This window comes from Polyodon spathula, chromosome 2, assembly GCF_017654505.1.
Source record: "Polyodon spathula isolate WHYD16114869_AA chromosome 2, ASM1765450v1, whole genome shotgun sequence".
NCBI classification, from domain to species: Eukaryota; Metazoa; Chordata; class Actinopteri; order Acipenseriformes; family Polyodontidae; genus Polyodon; species Polyodon spathula.
The window spans coordinates 61776057-61796830 of record NC_054535.1 but is presented as its reverse complement, the minus strand read 5'-3'; the positions used below and the strand labels follow the sequence as shown (position 1 = coordinate 61796830).

The 20774-nt window shown below is 39.0% G+C and overlaps 1 protein-coding gene across 4 annotated transcripts in view; it reads right to left on the bottom strand.

Moving 5' to 3' along the window:
* The window catches only part of LOC121298961 (E3 ubiquitin-protein ligase RNF38-like), a 142228-nt gene that overhangs the window by 14297 nt on the left and 107157 nt on the right, over positions 1-20774 (bottom strand). For all 4 annotated transcript variants that reach the window (XM_041226350.1, XM_041226360.1, XM_041226369.1 and 1 more), the window contains 6 exons: positions 18004-18168; positions 9829-9990; positions 7124-7227; positions 3186-3270; positions 2733-2854; positions 2124-2223 (listed from right to left, as the gene is read on the bottom strand). In XM_041226350.1, coding sequence (XP_041082284.1) covers positions 2124-2223; positions 2733-2854; positions 3186-3270; positions 7124-7227; positions 9829-9990; positions 18004-18168 — 738 coding nt within the window. The remainder of the gene's footprint in view (positions 1-2123; positions 2224-2732; positions 2855-3185; positions 3271-7123; positions 7228-9828; positions 9991-18003; positions 18169-20774) is intronic.

Here is a 20774-nt window from a genome sequence, read left to right as displayed (position 1 = left end):
AACACAGACACAGCTGCATATAAATTCTTAAAACTTCTGAGTTTGCAGGCTTCAGGGAACTAATGCCAGCAATTGAATGAAGCTGATTTCTTAAATACATTTCACTATAAAAGCTAGTTAGGATATTGTTTGTATCCAAATAACATTTTAATTTGCTGATAATCAATGCTTCCAATATTTTTTTTCAAAATTGACACAGTCAGCTGTGTCCAAAATGATCTGTAATAACAACGTTTGAGCTATAACAACCAATGCACTTAAATTTCACAATAACTGCTCGGAAGCCTTTATAGTTGCTAGCAACTCTAGTTATTACAGTTTTATAAGGTTTATGTTTTTGACATTACAAACATTTTAAACAGCACACAATTATGCTGAGGTGGGAAGAAAATAGAACGTGATAAACATTTACAGTGCAGACTATTTTCTATTATTTACAGTGACTTTTCCCAATAGAAAGCGAAAGATTCCCAAGTACTACCTTCTAATTCTTTGCATCCAAGTTTTAAGAATGAAGCCTACTGTTTGGTTTTCTGTCTCTGCAATCTGTCAGTCCCAGGCTGTTGTGTTCAATTATACATTAAATGAACAGGAGAAAAAATAAATGTGTTAACTAGATTATTCTGCCTTTTATTGCAACTGTGCTACCATTCATTGAGTGAAAATTGTAAAGGGTACTTTAGCTGACACCTTCCAACAAAAGGGGTACAGTTTAAAAAAAAGGTTGAAAACCCTTGAGTTAAGAAAGCAGTGTTATCTAGCAAATAGCCCGCCCACTGATCTCTCAGCAGAGTGCAAAACTTAATGATGAGAAGAGAGCGCCTGCAAATATATATATTATACTTTTATTTTTTTTTTATTATACTTTTTTGTACTGCATGTTAACAGCAACGAACACAAAGGAAAGAAGAAATGTTAAGGTGAGTATGACACTGTTGCAAAGTTAAGCGGCATCTACGCAGATAATCTCATGCATGGCAATTTTCAGAACTAACACAGTATGAACATAGTGGCTCAACAATGGACAAACTGTGAATAAAAAAAACCACGCCCATATCACCTTAAACCGTGTGAACTCGGTAATCATGGTGTAGAAAAATGGTTGCGGTTTCAAAACAGTGGCAGTTTATAACACGGTTTACCATAAAACCGGTATACTGTGACATCCCTATTCTAATAGTATATTAATGTTGCGAGTCAGGGACGGTGCATTTAAGTGTCTGTTTAACCCCACTCTCAGACCCACACAACTGCTTATGCCACACGGATCTCCGGAGCCATTTCCACCATTTCTGACATAAAACTGTCGTAGAACTGTATTAAAGTGTTCTAGTGTGACCGTTTTCAAGTCTATATTTGTGTTACTCTCACTCACCCAGTCATAAATAACTGCCAGTTGGTTTGTCGTTTCGTGGAATGCTTAATTTCTGTTAGATTCTATCTTGTCTAGCCCATCAGAGTCGATCTCCAGGTGTCTTTTTTTGTTTTTTTTTCCTCATTGAGAGGTGCTGTCTGGTTTCCTGGCTGCTCTGTGTTTGAAGGCTCTTTGCCAAACGAGGTTTCCACAGTTGTCGTGTTGTTTACGGTAAAATTAAGGTGTTATTGACAGTTGTGGCAGATTGCCAAGTCGTCTAGGTTTTCAGTGAGGAGGTTGCCGGTACTAGATCTGCAGGGTTGACCAATCAGAGCTCAGGAATTTTCTTGCCATTGTATAATAGTTATCGCATAAATTAGTGTAATACACAAAATTAGCGAGTATATATGCAGATAAAAGCATCAAGTACTTATCTGATAGGCTCTCCTATCAGGTTCAGTTCTCTCTGACAGTTAAAACGATGCTGAGTTCTGTGCGTGCAGTCCTTTTATGCCCTAGGGGGCGGGCATGCCTGCGTCACAGGTTCGGTGGAGCAGCTTTAATATATCTTATTCAGGTTTCGGAGTCTTTAGGAGGTAAACATCCATTAGGTAATGGTTACATTTTGTACTTGAAAGGGAAACACATGGTAGCATTGTAATGCTGTTCCATGTTTTATTAGGGGACTACCATAACTGTAAAATCTAGCTTAGCTCTACTCAAGTTGTAGAAAAAGTTTGCATTTCTTTACAGGATCCCTGCTACTTACCTTTAGCCATTTGTCAACACACTTGGCATGGAACTCATGGTTACAGGGTAAGACTCGAAGTAGCTGCCTGGACTCAAAATCACACATACAAACTACACACCTAGAATAAGAAAAGATCATTCAGAGGTTAGTTTTTTTTAATACTGTTTAAAAAAGAAAAAAAAAAACTGAACAAAAATAAAATGCATTTTAACTACAAATGCTTTTGGTTGTAAATGGGAGCACATGATACATATTAGTTAATTGCCCACTGTGCCTCTCCACCAGAAGGTAGTCTGAAGGGGGCAGCAGATACAGAAACAATTAAACTCCCAACACTTTTCATAGTTCTCCGTGGCACTGTTATCAATAAAATGACCCAGCAGATGAAAAGAAAAATCGTCAAAAGCCATCAAGTCAAACAGTGAGATCATCAAAATAGAACGGGTAGTATACAGATGAAGTGTCAACATGTTTTGCTCTTAAAAGATTTAAAAACAGACTGATTTAAGATTATATTACAACTTTTAAAAAACAGGCTGATTGATATAAGATTATAGTTAAACTCTGTGTGTGTGTGTGTGTGTGTGTGTGTGTGTGTGTGTGTGTGTGTGGCAGGGGGGTACTTACAAGGTCTGTTCAGACTGGTGGTTGTTGGGGTTGAACCTGTAGGATGGAAGCTGTTCAATGTCTGCCTTCGTCAGGCCCCTGGGTTTGGCTTCTCCTAGTCGCTCTGCCAGGTTTAGCAGCGCCTGCAGAGACAGTAAACATGCTCCTAGTAATTTCATATTCTATGACAAGCAGCACAAAAACAGTTATTGTACAGATATCTCTCTTATTGTAACTCTGAATATCTCAAAATATTACTTTGGATCTGATCACAATGCTGCACTATCAAAGGTAAATGGTAGTAACTCTTCGTGTCCAGAAATTTTGAAGTCCAACACAATATACATTTTTTAGAGTTAATCAACTTCAACCATAATCCCCATTGTATCAAATGGCTTTGCCCTATCCAAATGTTCTTATTTTTTGTATTCTATGTATATTGGACAAACTCCTTTTTTCCTTAGAAAGTCTTACCTCATAGTTTTCTACTTCGCCATCATCCACGTCAAGTTCTAAACTAAAGGCTGGTCCCACAGTGGGCTGCACTGGAAGCATTGAGCTGCAGTAAAGAAAAATAGAGACATTAGGTTATTATCATAACCCTGGTTCCCTGAAGTACACTGAACAAAAATATAAACACAACATGCAACAATTTCAAAGATTTTACTGAGTTACAGTTCATATAAGGAAATCAGTCAATTGAAATAAATTCGTTAGGCCCTAATATCTATGGATTTCACATGACTGGGAATACAGATATGCATCTTTTGGTCACAGATACCTTAAAAAAAAAAGGTAGGGGTGCGGATCAGTAAACCAGTCAGTATCTGGTGTAACCACCATTTGTCTCATGCAGCACGACACATCTCCTTCGCATAGAGTTGATCAGGCAGTTGATTGTGGCCTGTGGAATGTTGTCCCACTCTTCTTCAATGGCTGTGTGAAGTTGCTGGATATTGGCGGGAGCTGGAACACTCTGTCGTACACATCAATCTAGAGCATGCCAAACATGCTCAATGGGTGACATGTCTGGTGAGTATGCAGGCCATGGAAGAACTGGGACATTTTCAGCTTCCAGGAATTGTGTACAGATCCTTGCGTGCATTATCATGCTGAAACATGAGGTGATTGCGGCGGATGAATGGCACGACAATGGGCCTCAGGATCTCGTCACGGTATCTCTGTGCTTTCAGATTGCCATCGATTTAATACAACTGTGTTCGTTGTCCGTAACTTATGCCTGCCCATACCATAACCCCGCTGCCACCATGGGGCACTCTGTTCACAATGTTGACATCAGCAAACCGCTCGCCCACACGACACCATACATACTGTCTGCCATCTGCCCGGTACAGTTGAAACCAGGATTCATCCGTGAAGAGCACACTTCTCCAGCATGCCAGTGGCCATCGAAGGTGAGCATTTGCCCACTGATGTCGGTTACGACGCCGAACTGCAGTCAGGTCAAGACCCTGGTGAGGACGATGAGCACGCAGATGAGCTTCCCTGAGACGGTTTCTGACAGTTTGTGCAGAAATTCTTTGGTTGTGCAAACCCACAGTTTCATCAGCTGTCCGAGTGGCTGGTCTCAGACGATCCCGCAGGTGAAGAAGCTGGATGTTGAGGTCCTAGGCTGGCGTGGTTACACGTGGTCTGCGGTTGTGAGGCTGGTTGGATGTACTGCCAAATTCTCTAAAACGACGTTGGAGGCGGCTTATGGTAGAGAAATGAACATTCAATTCTCTGGCAACAGCTCTGGTGGACATTCCTGCAGTCAGCATGCCAATTGCACGCTCCCTCAAAACTTGTGACATCTGTGGCATTGTGTTGTGTGACAAAACTGTACATTTTAGAGTGGCCTTTTATTGCCCCCAGCACAAGGTGCATCTGTGTAATGATCATGCTGTTTAATCAGCTTCTTGATATACCACACCCTGTCAGACTGAAAGGAGGTGGATGGAAGCCTCCAATTCTACAGACATGAGATTGACATGGAACGACGTTCAGGAAAAGACAGGATCGGTACGGAGTGTAACCCTTGTCCTGGCCTAAATTAAGCAGACTCTTGCTAAGGAGAGATCCTGCATCTCACTCACCCGCTTTGCACCCACAGTTGCTTGAGCGATACACATTTCAGCTCAGCTCAATGCACGGGCTCAAATGGAGGCTTCAAGAGTGCAGCGAGCACCACGTCTAACCTCCAGAGAGGAACAATGTCCTTCATAGGCAGCTGAAGCCACTGAACCCCTTTCAAAAATTGCCAAATGGCTGCCAGATAAACCTTTAAAATGCAGAGAGGGATTTCCCATCATCAAACCAGTCCTGCAAAAATTATAGTATTAATGCCATGGCATAAATCATGGGGTCGAACCTATGAGGCAGACACCATGTATGCAAAACGCTCCACTTCTACCCATACTGGGAACGTGTAGGTGGCCGGTGACCAGTTCCGTGTGAGCGTCTGCCTGAGCTGGAGACTGGGCACAAATAAGCCAGTTGTCCAAATAATTGAGTACTCTGATACTTGAAATAGCCGTCTTTGAGGTCCACTGCGGTGAACCAGTGGCCTGGCCTGATTGACTGCAACAGCTCTGTCAATATTTTAAACCGCCTTCTGCTCAGCTACAGGTTGACCTGCCTGAGGTCGAGGATTGGTCTGAGGCCACAGTCCTGTTTGGGCACCAGGAAGTATCTGGAGTAGAACCTTTCCTCCAACTGGTGGGGTGTACCATATGAATAGCTCACTTTTGCAGCAGAGCTGCTAACTCTTGAGACATCCGTGACTGATGTTGGAGTCATGCCCCGTAAGTGCGATCTGACTCCACGTCCCCAGACAGGAATGCCAGCTCTTGTTCACCTACCTCCTCAGAGGCGCTGATGGAGAGTACGTTATCCTACTGCCAATCTGCACTTGTAGCCCCCTGGGATCCCAAAGGGACAGACGGGGTAGGAACATTCTTGCAGCAACTCTGCGAGGAGAGTTCCTTGGTGGCAAACTGCTTCCTAGAGCTTTTTTTGATCTATTTGCTCTGAATCCAATCGGAGGAGAGGCAGAGGAGGATGAGTAAGAATGTGAAGACAGCTTCCTGCATGGGCTACTTTCCCAGGTGCGTCATCGTTATTTTGTTCCTGGGTAGTAAGTGTTATTTCCTAATTGCTTATGCCTCAAAAGTATAGAAAATGGCTATTATTCCCCACAAACTTTGCTTTTGTGATCAGGACAGTGATATTTCAAAATTTCACTATTTCCAATGGGAAACTGGGCAAATGTGTGTCTTTTCGTTCACACAAAGTCAGAAAAAAACAACATATGAATCCAAATTAACATATATTTATACTAAAGTAATACAAAAATGACTACAAAAGATTTAGAAGTGAGTAGTTTTTCGAGATTTACGATTATACTGTAAATCACTTTCACGACTCAGCCCCCAAATGTAGTCTCCCATCGTGTTCTCGTTATATTGTCCTTGGTAGCGGCGTTCAAAGTCCAGTATATCCTGGTGGAAGCGCTCGCCTTGCTCCTCTGAGTAAGCTTCCATGTTCTCCTTGAATTTATCAAGATGAGCATCAAGGATATGGACTTTGAGGGACGTCCTACAGCCCATTGTGCCGTAGTTCTTCACCAGAGTCTCAACCAGCTCCACATAGTTTTCGGCCTTGTGATTGCCCAGGAAGCCCCGAACCACTGCGACAAAGCTGTTCCAAGCCGCTTTCTCCTTACAAGTGAGCTTCTTGGGGAAACCATTAGTTTATAAATTTACAGTATAATCGTAAATCTCAAAAAACTACTCACTTCTAAATCTTTTGTAGTCATTTTTGTATTACTTTAGTATAAATATATGTTAATTTGGATTCATATGTTGTTTTTTTCTGACTTTGTGTGAACGAAAAGACACACATTTGCCCAGTTTCCCATTGGAAATAGTGAAATTTTGAAATATCACTGTCCTGATCACAAAAGCAAAGTTTGTGGGGAATAATAGCCATTTTCTATACTTTTGAGGCATAAGCAATTAGGAAATAACACTTACTACCCAGGAACAAAAATTGTGTTACATAGTGTAATCGATGCATTGATGTTTTAGTTTTCAAAATAAAGAACACACTTGTTTACACTCACTCTGGGTTATGTATTCGTGAGTGGAGAACGGGTGTGGAGAGCAGAGAATTAAAAACAAAGGATGAAAAGTAAATATAACGAGTGCTGGAAGCACCAGCACCATATCTGTTTTGTGTTCAGCGTTTGTCCACTCTGTTTGTTAGTGTCTATTCGTTTTATTTGTCTGTTTAATTTGGCCTCAAGTGCCGTTTGCTGTTTTTTGTTACAACCTTTTATTTTCTGTTTGTTCATTTATTAAATTCTGAGAGCAAGCAAGTCTGATCCCCTTCCCTGTCCCAGGGTCACTTACAGGAAGTACGGCAGGAAGCTGGGGTGATAGGGCGGAGGTGGCAATGTCTGCTGGGATCGATATCTGCGACCTGTGATTCTTCTAGGCATGAAGTGTGGATAAGGCTGCAAGATACACAAACACAACAGACTGTCAGTGGACTACCAGCATTACACTCCCTTAGAAGAGTCTTTTCTATTATTTTATATATTTTTCAACTTTATTAACATTTGTAATTAATTTTTGTTACATCATTTCTATTAACATTACCTGGGGGTTAAGAGAAAATGAAATTAAAAGGTATTGCAATACATTTAGTGTATGCAGCAAGCTGCTTTGAAAGGTATAACAATTGCTCACCTTAACAACACAGATTCTATCAATAATGCATAGTACTTGTCAGATTCAGAAATACTATACAGTAATACTATACAGTAATATGAATATTTCAGGAGAGAGGTTTTATATATATATATATATATATATATATATATATATGTGTGTGTGTGTACACACACACACACACACACACACACACACACACACACACACACACAGTACCAGTCAAAAGTTTGAGTACATTTGCTGGAAACTAGGTTTTTTTCATAATTGACAATGTTTTACGTTGTATATGTTTCTGTAAATACTTGAAAATGTAAAACACATGTTACAATATACAAAACATAAGGAGTATCAAAGCAATGTTCAAGAAAATTGAAAATTGTCTCTAAATCTTGGATTCCTCAAAATAGCCACCCTTTGCCTTAATAACAGCCTTATAAACACGAGGCATTCGGTTAACAAGTTTCAGCAGGAAATCACCCAACATGTCTCTCCAGCTCTTCTGCAGCAATTCCCAGAGATGTAGGGCACTTGTGTGTAGCTTTGCTTTGACTCTTCTGTCCAGTTTGTCCCATACAAGTTCTATGGGATTGAGGTCTGGAGACTGGGCAGGCCAGGTCATTAGATTGAGTTGCCTCTCACTTTCCTTCTTTGCCAGATAGTTCTTGCACAACTTTGAGGTGTGTTTCAGGTCATTACCTTGCTGAATAATGAAGGACTGTCCAACTAGCTGTAATCCTGATGGAATGGCATGCCTCTGAAGTATGCTATGATAGCCATGCTGGTTGAGCTTGATGGACTTGGTAAAGATCACCAACTCTGTCACCAGCAAAGCAACCCCAGACCATGACACTGCCTCCTCCATGCTTGACAGTGGGAACCACACATTCAGAACTCATGCGCTCACCCTCTCGGTGTCTTACAAATACTCGGAAGTTGGACCCAAATATTTCAAATTTTGACTCATCGGTCCATAAGACCGACTTCCACTCCTCAAACGTCCAGTTTCTGTGTTTTTTGGCGCAGGCAAGTCTCTTCCTCTTATTCTGCACTCTTAAAATGGTTTCTTTGCAGCAATTCTTCCAGTTTGGCCAGCTTCACGCAATTTCCTCCGAACAGTTGATGTTGAAACATCTGTATTTCTAGTAGCATTAGCTGAGCTTGTATTTCAGGGGCTGTTAATTGCCGGTTTCGCAGACTTGTGACTCGAATGAACTTGTTCTCTGTTTCTGAGGTCACCCTTGGCCTGCCTAACCTTGTTCGGTTCTCATGATTGCCAGTTTCTTCAAATCATTTGATGGTCTTGGCCACAGCAGTTACAGACACTTGCAAAGTTCTTGCGATTTGTCTTAAAGATTGACCTTCATTTCTTAAAGTAATTACAGACTGCCTTTTATTTGCTTAACTGAGCGTACTTTGCCATTTTCTGCTCCCTTACATTCAGGAATGACAAACTTGTGCCTATGCTAACTATATTTATAGCAGTCATGGACCCTCACCTGTTAACAATAATTGGTGACAAAAGGTTAATTAGGTAACATGCTAGTTAACTCAGAGAACATCTAACAAAGACACTTTTATACTTAGGCCAGTGTTCTAACACTGTTGTACTTTAAAAATTAAATTTTTGAATGCAATTCACTTTTGAGTAGCAGCTTACATAAGTACATGTATGATATAATGAAATATTAAGTGTTTATAGACAAGTTTATACAGTTAAAGCATAGATAATCATGAAAAACCTGGTTTCAAGCAGGTGTACTCAAACTTTTGACTGGTATATATATATATATATATATATATATATATATATATATATATATATATATATATATATATATATATATATATATATATATATACATACACACACACACACACACACACACACACACACACACACACAGCCAGTCTAATTGAACTATGAAATGATACAGCTCCACAGAGTTTGTCAATTTAATGTTCATGTGTAATCGGTGTGGATCAAACATATTAAAATATATAATATTTATTATATTGGCTTTAGAACAAATGATTAAGAATTCTCCTTATTTACAAATTATATCATTCATTCTGTCGCTCTAACAGAAACAGATATTTGTAGTGTTTTATATAATCAATATATCAAAACTGAAAACCTAAGGTTCGAACTGGAGGCTTTAACATCAATTATCTGATCAATATGTAATCCAAGACTGATCTTGAATATATTAATAAAAAAATGAAATAAAACCATCAATATGAAATCAGGAAAGAATACGTTTTAATTCCAATAGGTGGCGCTGCTGGACTGTTTAATTTTTCAGCAGCTACCCCTTTACAGTGTTCTTTGCTGACATTGCTATGCTTGGTTAAAGAAACAGTTTTCCTTGTAAAATACTTACTACTCCAAAGAGCTCCTGGTGGAGGGGATCATGTGAGAGGAACTGAAGGGGTCCGGAGGGAGGCAGGGCGGTGGGGTGCACTGAAGGGGGGTAAGTGAAACCCCCGCCCACAGAAAGGTGATCTCCCAGCAGCTCTACTTCATTCTCTATCCTCTGCAATGGCTGTGGAGCGAGAGGAGGGAAAACATAAAATGCTTTGGAGCAAAACCTTATTGTTGACTTGGTTAATATTGCAGTTCAAATTTTAAACATAATGCTTAAGGGAAATTATACTAGACTAATTGCAACATGCAAAGCAGTCTGTTAAAGGATAATGGTCCTGCACTTAAATAAAAAGGGAACCAGTCTACTTGGAGAAAAGATCCTCGAGCAGGTTCAGAAGCATTTAAACTAGAAAGGAAGGGGGGAGAAATCAACAAAAAAACAGAAGGGAGACCGCATCAAAATAAGGACAACAACTCAGGTAAGACAACCATTAAATGTATTTATCTAAATGCTAGAAGTATCAGAAACAAAAGTAACTATGATGTGATAGGTGTTACATAAACTTGGTTGTTTGAGAGTGATGGGAACGAATATGATATTTGTGGGTATACACTGTATAGGAAAGACAGGCAGGACAGAAGAGGTGGAAGGGTAGCACTATACATAAGAAACAGTCTTGAAGCCCAGGTGTTAAACCTGGACAAAGAAAATAAAGCCGAATCAATATGGGTCAGAATAACGGACAAAAATTCAAAGGGCATAATAATAGGAGCATGCTATAGACCTCCAGATTCAGACGGTGAGCAAAATAATCTGTTATACAATGACATTAGAAATGCCTGTAGCAAAGGAGAAGCCATACTAATGGGGGATTTCAACTTCCCCCATATAAAATGGGAAAACCCGGTGGGGAGCACAACAGACAAAATTGAAATGGTGGAAATGACAAATGACTGCTTCCTAATGCAATTTGTCAAGGCACCGACTAGAGGGGAGGCATGGCTTGAATTAGTCTTTTCAAATAACAAAGACAGAATAACTAAAACAGAGGTCAAGGCACCGACTAGACCGACTCTGGCAAACTCAGACAACAACATGGTCTAATTTGAAGTGCTTTTTAAAACCCCAAAAGTAATTACTAAAGCTAAGGTTTACAATTATATTAAAGCAAACTATGAAGGTATGAAACACAGACTAACAGAAGTAGATTGGAGTAAAACAGAAAACATCCACAGAAAAAGGATGGCTGTTCATCAAAAATGTAGTATTAGAGGTGTTAAAATGCCAAGAGAGAAATAGAAATGAACACTACTAAGGGGGCGAAAACAATTAAGAACATAAGAACATAAGAAAGTTTACAAACGAGAGGAGGCCATTCGGCCCATCTTGCTCAGTTGGTTGTTAGTAGCTTATTGATCCAAAAATCTCATCAAGCAGCTTCTTGAAGGATCCCAGGGTGTCAGCTTCAACAACATTACTGGGGAGTTGATTCCAGACCCTCACAATTCTCTGTGTAAAAAAGTGTCTCCTATTTTCTGTTCTGAATGCCCCTTTTTCTAAACTCCATTTGTGACCCCTGGTCCTTGTTTCTTTTTTCAGGCTGAAAAAGTCCCTTGGGTCGACACTGTCAATACCTTTTAGAATTTTGAATGCTTGAATTAGGTCGCCACGTAGTCTTCTTTGTTCAAGACTGAACAGATTCAATTCTTTTAGCCTGTCTGCATATGACATGCCTTTTAAGCCCGGAATAATTCTGGTCGCTCTTCTTTGCACTCTTTCTAGAGCAGCAATATCTTTTTTATAGCGAGGTGACCAGAACTGAACACAATATTCAAGATGAGGTCTTACAAGTGCATTGTACAGTTTTAACATTACTTCCCTTGATTTAAATTCAACACTTTTCACAATGTATCCGAGCATCTTGTTAGCCTTTTTTATAGCTTCCCCACATTATCTAGATGAAGACATTTCTGAGTCAACAAAAGCTCCTAGGTCTTTTTCATAGATTCCTTCTCCAATTTCAATATCTCCCATATGATATTTATAATGTACATTTTTATTTCCTGCGTGCAGTACCTTACATTTTTCTCTATTAAATGTCATTTGCCATGTGTCTGCCCAGTTCTGAATCTTGTCTAGATCATTTTGAATGACCTTTGCTGCTGCAACAGTGTTTGCCACTCCTCCTACTTTTGTGTCGTCTGCAAATTTAACAAGTTTGCTTACTATACCAGAATCTAAATCATTAATGTAGATTAGGAATAGCAGAGGACCTAATACTGATCCCTGTGGTACACCGCTGGTTACCACACTCCATTCTGAGGTTTTTCCTCTAATCAGTACTTTCTGTTTTCTACATGTTAACCACTCCCTAATCCATGTACATGTGTTTCCTTGAATCCCAACTGCGTTCAGTTTGAGAATTAATCTTTTGTGCGGGACTTTGTCAAAAGCTTTCTGGAAATCTAAATAAACCATGTCATATGCTTTGCAATTATCCATTATCGATGTTGCATCCTCAAAAAAATCAAGCAAGTTAGTTAGGCACGATCTCCCTTACCTAAAACCATGTTGACTGTCTCCCAGTACCCTGTTACCATATAGGTAATTTTCCATTTTGGATCTTATTATAGTTTCCATAAGTTTGCATATAATAGAAGTCAGGCTTACTGGTCTGTAGTTACCTGGTTCAGTTTTGTTTCCCTTTTTGTGGATCGGTATTACGTTTGCAATTTTCCAGTCTGTCGGTACCACCCCTGTGTCAAGAGACTGCTGCATGATCTTGGTTAGCGGTTTGTAAATTACTTCTTTCATTTCTTTGAGTACTACTGGGAGGATCTCATCCGGCCCAGGGGATTTGTTTATTTTAAGAGCTCCTAGTCCCTTTAACACTTCTGCCTCAGTTATGCTAAAGTTATTTAAAACTGGATAGGAACTGGATGACATGTGGGGCATGTTGTCAGTATCTTCCTTTGTAAAAACTTGTGAAAAGTAATCATTTAACATATTTGCTATTTTTTTTTTTCTTCCTCTACGATTTTGCCATTTGTATCTCTTAAACATTTAATCTCCTCTTTGAATGTTCTCTTGCTGTTGTAATATTGGAAAAACATTTTGGAATTGGTTTTAGCTCCCTTAGCAATGTTCATTTCTATTTCTCTCTTGGCTTTTCTAACTTCCTTTTTGACTTGCGTTTGCAGTTCCGTGTACTCTTTCTGCGTACTTTCTTTTTGGTCCTTTTTTAATGCTCTGTAAAGTGCCTTTTTTCGCTGAATATTTTTTTTTAATTGATCTATTAAACCATTTTGGCAATTTAGTTTTACATTTAGATTTGTCTACTTTAGGGATGTAATTGTTTTGCGCCTCTAGTACTACATTTTTGAAGAACAACCATCCTTCTTCTGTGGGTGTTTTCTCTATTTTACTCCAATCTACTTCTGTTAGTCTCTGTTTCATGCCTTCATAGTTTGCTTTTCTAAAATTGTAAACCTTAACTTTAGTCTTTACTTTTGGGGATTTAAAAAACACTTCAAATGAGACCATGTTGTGGTCTGAGTTTGCCAGTGGTTCTCTGACCTCTGTTTTAGTTATTCTATCTTCGTTATTTGAAAAGACTAAATCAAGGCATGCCTCCCCTCTAGTGGGTGCCTTCACAAATTGTGTTAGGAAGCAGTCATTTGTCATTTCCACCATTTCTATTTCATCCTTCGCGCTACCCACCGGGTTTTCCCATTTTATTTGGGGGAAGTTGAAATCCCCCATTAGTATGGCTTCTCCTTTGCTACACACATTTCTAATGCCATTGTATAACAGATTATTGTGCTCACCGTCTGAATCTGGCGGTCTATAGCATGCTCCTATTATTATGCCTTTTGAATTTTTGTCTGTTATTCTGACCTATATTGATTCGGTTTTATTTTCTTTGTCCAGGTTTAACACCTGGGCTTCAAGACTGTTTCTTATGTATAGCGCTACCCCTCCTCCTCTTCTGTCCTGCCTGTCTTTCCTATACAGTGTATACCCACAAATATTATATTCGTCCCCATCACTCTCAGATAACCACGTTTCTGTAACACCTATCACATCATAGTTACCTGTTAGTGCAGTAGCTTCAAGTTCTAGAATTTTGTTTCTGATACTTCTAGCATTTAGATAAATAAATTTAATGGTTGTCTTACCTGAATTACATCCCTAAAGTAGACAAATCTAAATGTAAAACTAAATGGCCAAAATGGTTTAATAGATCAATTTAAAAAAATATTCAGCGAAAAAAGGCACTTTACAGAGCATTAAAAAAGGACCAAAAAGAAAGTACACAGAAAGAGTACACCGAACTGCAAACGCAAGTCAAAAAGGAAGTTAGAAAGGCCAAGAGAGAAATAGAAATGAACATTGCTAAGGGGGCTAAAACCAATTCCAAAATGTTTTTCCAATATTACAACAGCAAGAGAACATTCAAAGAGGAGGTTAAATGTCTAAGAGATACAAATGGCAAAATCGTAGATGAAGAAAAAAAATAGCAAATATATTAAATGATTACTTTTCACAAGTTTTTACAAAAGAGGATACAGACAACATGCCCCACATGTCATCCAGTTCCTATCCAGTTTTAAATAACTTTAGGATAACCGAGACAGAAGTGTTAAAGGGCCTAGGAGCTCTTAAAATAAACAAATCCCCTGGGCCGGATGAGATCCTCCCAATAGTACTCAAAGAAATGAAAGAAGTTATTTACAAACCGCTAACCAAGATCATGCAGCAGTCTCTTGACACAGGGGTGGTACCAACAGACTGGAAAATTGCAAACGTAATACCGATCCACAAAAAGGGAAACAAAACTGAACCAGGTAACTACAGACCAGTAAGCCTGACTTCTATTATATGCAAACTTATGGAAACTATAACAAGATCCAAAATGGAAAATTACCTATATGGTGACAGGGTGCTGGGAGACAGTTAACATGGTTTTAGGAAAGGGAGATCATGTCTAACTAACTTGCTTGATTTTTTTGAGGATGCAACATCGATAATGGATAATTGCAAAGCATATGACATGGTTTATTTAGATTTCCAGAAAGCTTTTGACAAAGTCCCGCACAAAAGATTAATTCTCAAACTGAACGCAGTAGGGATTCAAGGAAACACATGTACATGGATTAGGGAGTGGTTAACATGTAGAAAACAGAAAGTACTGATTAGAGGAGAAGCCTCAGAATGGAGTGTGGTAACCAGTGGAGTACCACATGGATCAGTATTAGGTCCTCTGCTATTCCTAATCTACATTAATGATTTAGATTCTGGTATAGTAAGCAAACTTGTTAAATTTGCAGATGACACAAAAATAGGAGGAGTGGCAAACACTGTTGCAGCAGCAAAGGTCATTCAAAATGATCTAGACAAGATTCAGAACTGGGCAGACACATGGCAAATGACATTTAATAGAGAAAAGTGTAAGGTACTGCACGCAGGAAATAAAAATGTGCATTATAAATATCATATGGGAGATACTGAAATTGGAGAAGGTATCTATGAAAAAGACCTAGGAGTTTTTGTTGACTCAGAAATGTCTTCATCTAGACAATGTGGGGAAGCTATAAAAAAGGCCAACAAGATGCTCGGCTACATTGTGAAAAGTGTTGAATTTAAATCAAGGGAAGTAATGTTAAAACTGTACAATGCACTAGTAAGACCTCATCTTGAATATTGTGTTCAGTTCTGGTCACCTCGCTATAAAAAAGATATTGCTGCTCTAGAAAGAGTGCAAAGAAGAGCGACCATAATTCTTCCGGGTTTAAAAGGCATGTCATATGCAGACAGGCTAAAAGAATTGAATCTATTCAGTCTTGAACAAAGAAGACTACGCGGCGACCTAATTCAAGCATTCAGAATTCTAAAAGGTATTGACAATGTCGACCCAAGGGACTTTTTCGACCTGAAAAAAGAAACAAGGACCAGGGGTCACAAATGGAGATTAGACAAAGGGGCATTCAGAACAGAAAATAGGAGGCACTTTTTTACACAGAGAATCGTGAGGGTCTGGAATCAACTCCCCAGTAATGTTGTTGAAGCTGACACCCTGGGATCCTTCAAGAAGCTGCTTGTTAAGATTCTGGGATCAATAAGCTACTAACAACCAAACGAGCAAGATGGGCCAAATGGCCTCCTCTCGTTTGTAAACTTTCTTATGTTCTTCTTATGTCATTGCTAACGATAGTTGGCAGTGAGGACCATTATCACACAGGTCCAGAGTATCTCTCCAACCTACTGGCCCACTATGTCCCTGCCCGCAAACTGAGGTGCTCCACATTCGGAGAACGCTCTTTTAGCTCCATGCAGCTCCCACAATCGCTCGTTTCCAATCAGCTCTTGAAACCCACTTGTTCTATCTTGTTTTTAATGCTCTGTAAGCCTGATATCTGTTATTAGCGTCACAAAGACGGCTGTAGTGGGTGACGTCAGACCAGAAACCAGGAACCAGGAAATAAACAACAGAGAGGTGGAGTTTCGAGGAAGCTGAGCGAATGGTCTTGCTCAGCATTTAATAGTGAACAGACAGTAAATAAAAAGGTTGTAACAAAAACAGCACACGGCACATGAGGCCAAAATAAACAGACAAACAAAACAGACCACACAGACAAACACAGTGAGCTGATATTTTAACTACTACTATTATTATTGTTGTTATTATTATTACCTCCGTCTCCAATCCCGTTCTCCACTCACCAAACACACAACCCCGAGTAAGTGAAAATATGCGGCTTTTATGCAGGTGTACTGAGACTCGGTTGCTAATCAATCATTCAATTGGACTTGCGGTACAACTGCACGTGAATTAATAAAGTGCTCACATATTATTACATTTTACTTGCACGTGAAGTGCTGTGCAATCCTCATGCCTAAATACAAATATACATTTTAAACATTCGTGTTACACAGACCCATTTATATCCCGTTTATATCCTATACCCATGACTATACAACAACAGTAACACACAACATGTAACATACAACACAAAATACACACAGGGGCGGGCAACATTGCCACACAGCTGTTGTCTAAATTGCTATTTCAGGTTATTCACTCTACTCTACTTTGTACTACTGTACTTGCTGATAATAGAAAACCTCAAAAAACTGGATCTCAGAGAAACAGTGGAATCGTATCAACCACTTAATTTACTAATCACATGCCAATACATTCTTTCAAATCAGATTCAGCCATTTACTGTTGTCATTTTAATTCTTCTGGCCTATGCTGATAGACATGTTGATTATTTTTACATTTGTCAGCAATTACGCTTGCTACAGATTTAAGAGAAAGTAGCTCAAATAAGAAAGCTCTATGAACAATGTCAACTATTCTACCTTCAATTCATCCATCTACCACTGCATTCAACTGCACCATGTAAATTTAGTTGCGTACAACAATAGACAGGGAACTTACCATCTGCCAGCTGCTGGTAGGTTTGAATGCTAACTTTGATACCATGCAGCAAACGTTCTATCAAGGGTTCTAGTTTAATGATATAAACTGTGAAGGATCTAAACTGCAGCTCTTTTACATTATATTAATCCAACCAGGGTTTTCACACTGTTTTATACTAACTCTATTCTGCTTTCCTTGGTACTGTTCTAATACAGGCTGTGGCAGGATGGCAGGGAAAGCCCTGCTGGTGCATGTGTGTGTGTGTTTGTTGGTCTCGAGAATAATGGGTTGGCAGGGAGAAGGTAAATTTCTCCATGTCAAAACAGGTGGGAATGTGGCTAGACCCGTGAACTGAATAAATGGTTAATCAAGGCTCCAGCCACAGGTTTATAAATAGGGTGATCACGGGTGTTAGGAGAAGTAATGATTACAGTTGATGCTGGCGAGAGATGGAGGCTTTTCATAGTGCAGGCTGTGTCTTAGTCTCCCTTCTAGGTCAAAACAGCATTGCCAGTGAAGTTGTGCTGTCACATAGCCTTACACGGAAACACACACAGGTAGAACAGAGGCACCCCAGTTATACTGCCCCGAAGCAATGTGCATGTTTATGAACAAATGACACATTATACCACAATGCAAAAATCCAACAGCATGCCTATGTTTGGTAACTTTGTTATGAAACACCTGTTACTCTGTGGAGATCTTGAACTCTAATACAAGTCTCTTTACATAAATATGTGAACAGAAAAAGAATAACAACTTACCGATCGTGACTGCTGAGCCTGGAAAGGTACAAACTGACCTGCAGGAGGCAAGTGCGGAGGGTGATGAGAGAGGTGGGGCGGGTGTATTAGAAAGGGATCGCTTGAGATGAGGGGAGAGAATGCATAAGGGACTGGCAAGTGCTGGACTGAGCACGTCTGCAGCATCTGAAAAAGAGAGAGGAAAAAATGGCAAGTTATAAAAGTAGTCAATTTACAGAATACTGATTTGGTAAAAAAATTAAGATTCCTTGCTGAAGAGGAGAAATACTGCTATATAACAGTATACTTTTATTTATTTAATTTAACTCGATGCTCAATGCTTTTTGCTAGTTCAATTGGGTATATGAATAACCAATTTAAAAAGACTATGGGCTACATGCAACACTAGTATAGAAACCTTTATTTATGTAGGATACAAACTACTAGAATAAAAATGAAGTAACCTGAATGACTGGATATTCTTCATTGACAACAACATGTAGCAATTTTACTATCAGTTTTTATTCCCTTTAATTAGAAAACCAGTACATATATTTGTGTTTTAGTACTTGACTGACTACCATTCATTTACAGACAGTACATGACCTCTATATAGACAAAAAAACAAACAAAAAAAAAAACATTATTCCTTGAATTTCACGAATGAAACAATATCATGAAACGTACTGTGCAAAATGTCAACATCATGACAATCTTTATAGTTAGAGTTCTAGACACAAATCTAACAACAGTAAACACATGAGAAAATACATGGGTCCCTAAGGGGCTAATATTTTATCCTGGCTATTGTAATGCCAAGAAAAAAGCTAAATTGCATCTGTGGAGTACTGCACATAGGATTACATGACATTGCTGGACTGCACATAGGATTACATGACACTGCTGGACTGCACATAGGATTACATGACACTGCTGGACTGCACATAGGATTACATGACACTGCTGGACTGTTACTAAACGGTTTACTATTTATTAGTGTTATTGTAATGCCAGCAATAAGATAAACAAGTTCTTTTAAAAGACCTTTATTTGTAGACTCAACTATAGTGTTAGTTGAATACTGTAAATATGATTCTCACAACAGTGCTTGGACATTTGTTTTCTGAACAATTGTAATATAATACATTGTCCTGCTTATTTTAATGCCAGCCAAGTGATGATTTATAAACAATATGACATGTTTGAAATGTCTTCAGGTACTTTACTTACTATTACAGCAACAGGGGTCTGATTGAAAATATTGACAAACAGAATGTGCTGTTCCCCAGAAAAGAAAATCAGCAGCCCTACAGTTTCCAACTATAATGATTCACTACTCTGTACCAAACTATTATACAGTCCTGTTAATCTGTATTTGTTAATATATGCATGAAAGGTGGAAAAAAATAAAACAATGAGCACTGAACTTAATAATACACTGCCAATGACTATCAAAAGCACTACAGCACTACAGTTTCTGGTATACTACCGGCACCTTGCAAAGGACCATATGGGCAGCTGGAAATAATTAATCAAAAAGCATGGCTGAAGACGTGGTGCACACGGGAAGGCTTCACCTATCTTGATCATTGGACCACATTCTACAACGAGGACTATCTGTATAGACGGGACGGACTGCACTTAAATAACAAGGGAACCAGTCTACTTGGAGAAATGATCCTCGAGCAGGTTCAGAAGCATTTAAACTAGAAAGGAAGGGGGGAGAAATCAACAAAAAAACAGAAGGGAGACTGCATCAAAACAAGGACAACAACTCAGGTAAGACAACCATTAAATGTATTTATCTAAATGCTAGAAGTATCAGAAACAAAGTTCTAGAACTTGAAGCTACTGCACTAACAAGTAACTATGATGTGATAGGTGTTACTGAAACTTGGTTGTCTGAGAGTGATGGGGACGAATATAATATTTGTGGGTATACACTGTATAGGAAAGACAGGCAGGACAGAAGAGGAGGAGGGGTAGCGCTATACATAAGAAACAGTCTTGAAGCCCAGGTGTTAAACCTGGACAAAGAAAATAAAGCCGAATCAATATGGGTCAGAATAACAGACAAAAATTCAAAGGGCATAATAATAGGAGCATGCTATAGACCGCCAGATTCAGACGGTGAGCAAAATAATCTGTTATACAATGACATTAGAACTGCCTGTACCAAAGGAGAAGCCATACTAATGGGGGATTTCAACTTCCCCCATATAAAATGGGAAAACCCAGTGGGTAGCACGAAGGATGAAATTGAAATGGTGGAAATGACAAATGACTGCTTCCTAACACAATTTGTCAAGGCACCAACTAGAGGGGAGGCATGCCTTGATTTAGTCTTTTCAAATAACGAAGACAGAATAACTAAAACAGAGGTCAGAGAACCACTAGCAAACTCAGACAACATGGTCTCATTTGAAGTGTTTTTTTTTACCCCAAAAGTAATGACTAAAGCTAAGGTTTACAATTTTAGAAAAGCAAACTATGAAGGTATGAAACAGAGACTAACAGAAGTAGATTGGAGTAAAATAGAGAAAACACCCACAGAAAAAGGATGGTTGTTCTTCAAAAATGTAGTACTAGAGGCGCAAAACAATTACATCCCTAAAGTAGACAAATCTAAATGTAAAACTAAATGGCCCAAATGGTGTAATAAATCAATTAAAAAAAATATTCAGCGAAAAAAGGCACTTTACAGAGCATTAAAAAAGGACCAAAAAGAAAGTACACAGAAAGAGTACACAGAACTGCAAACGCAAGTCAAAAAGGAAGTTAGAAAGGCCAAG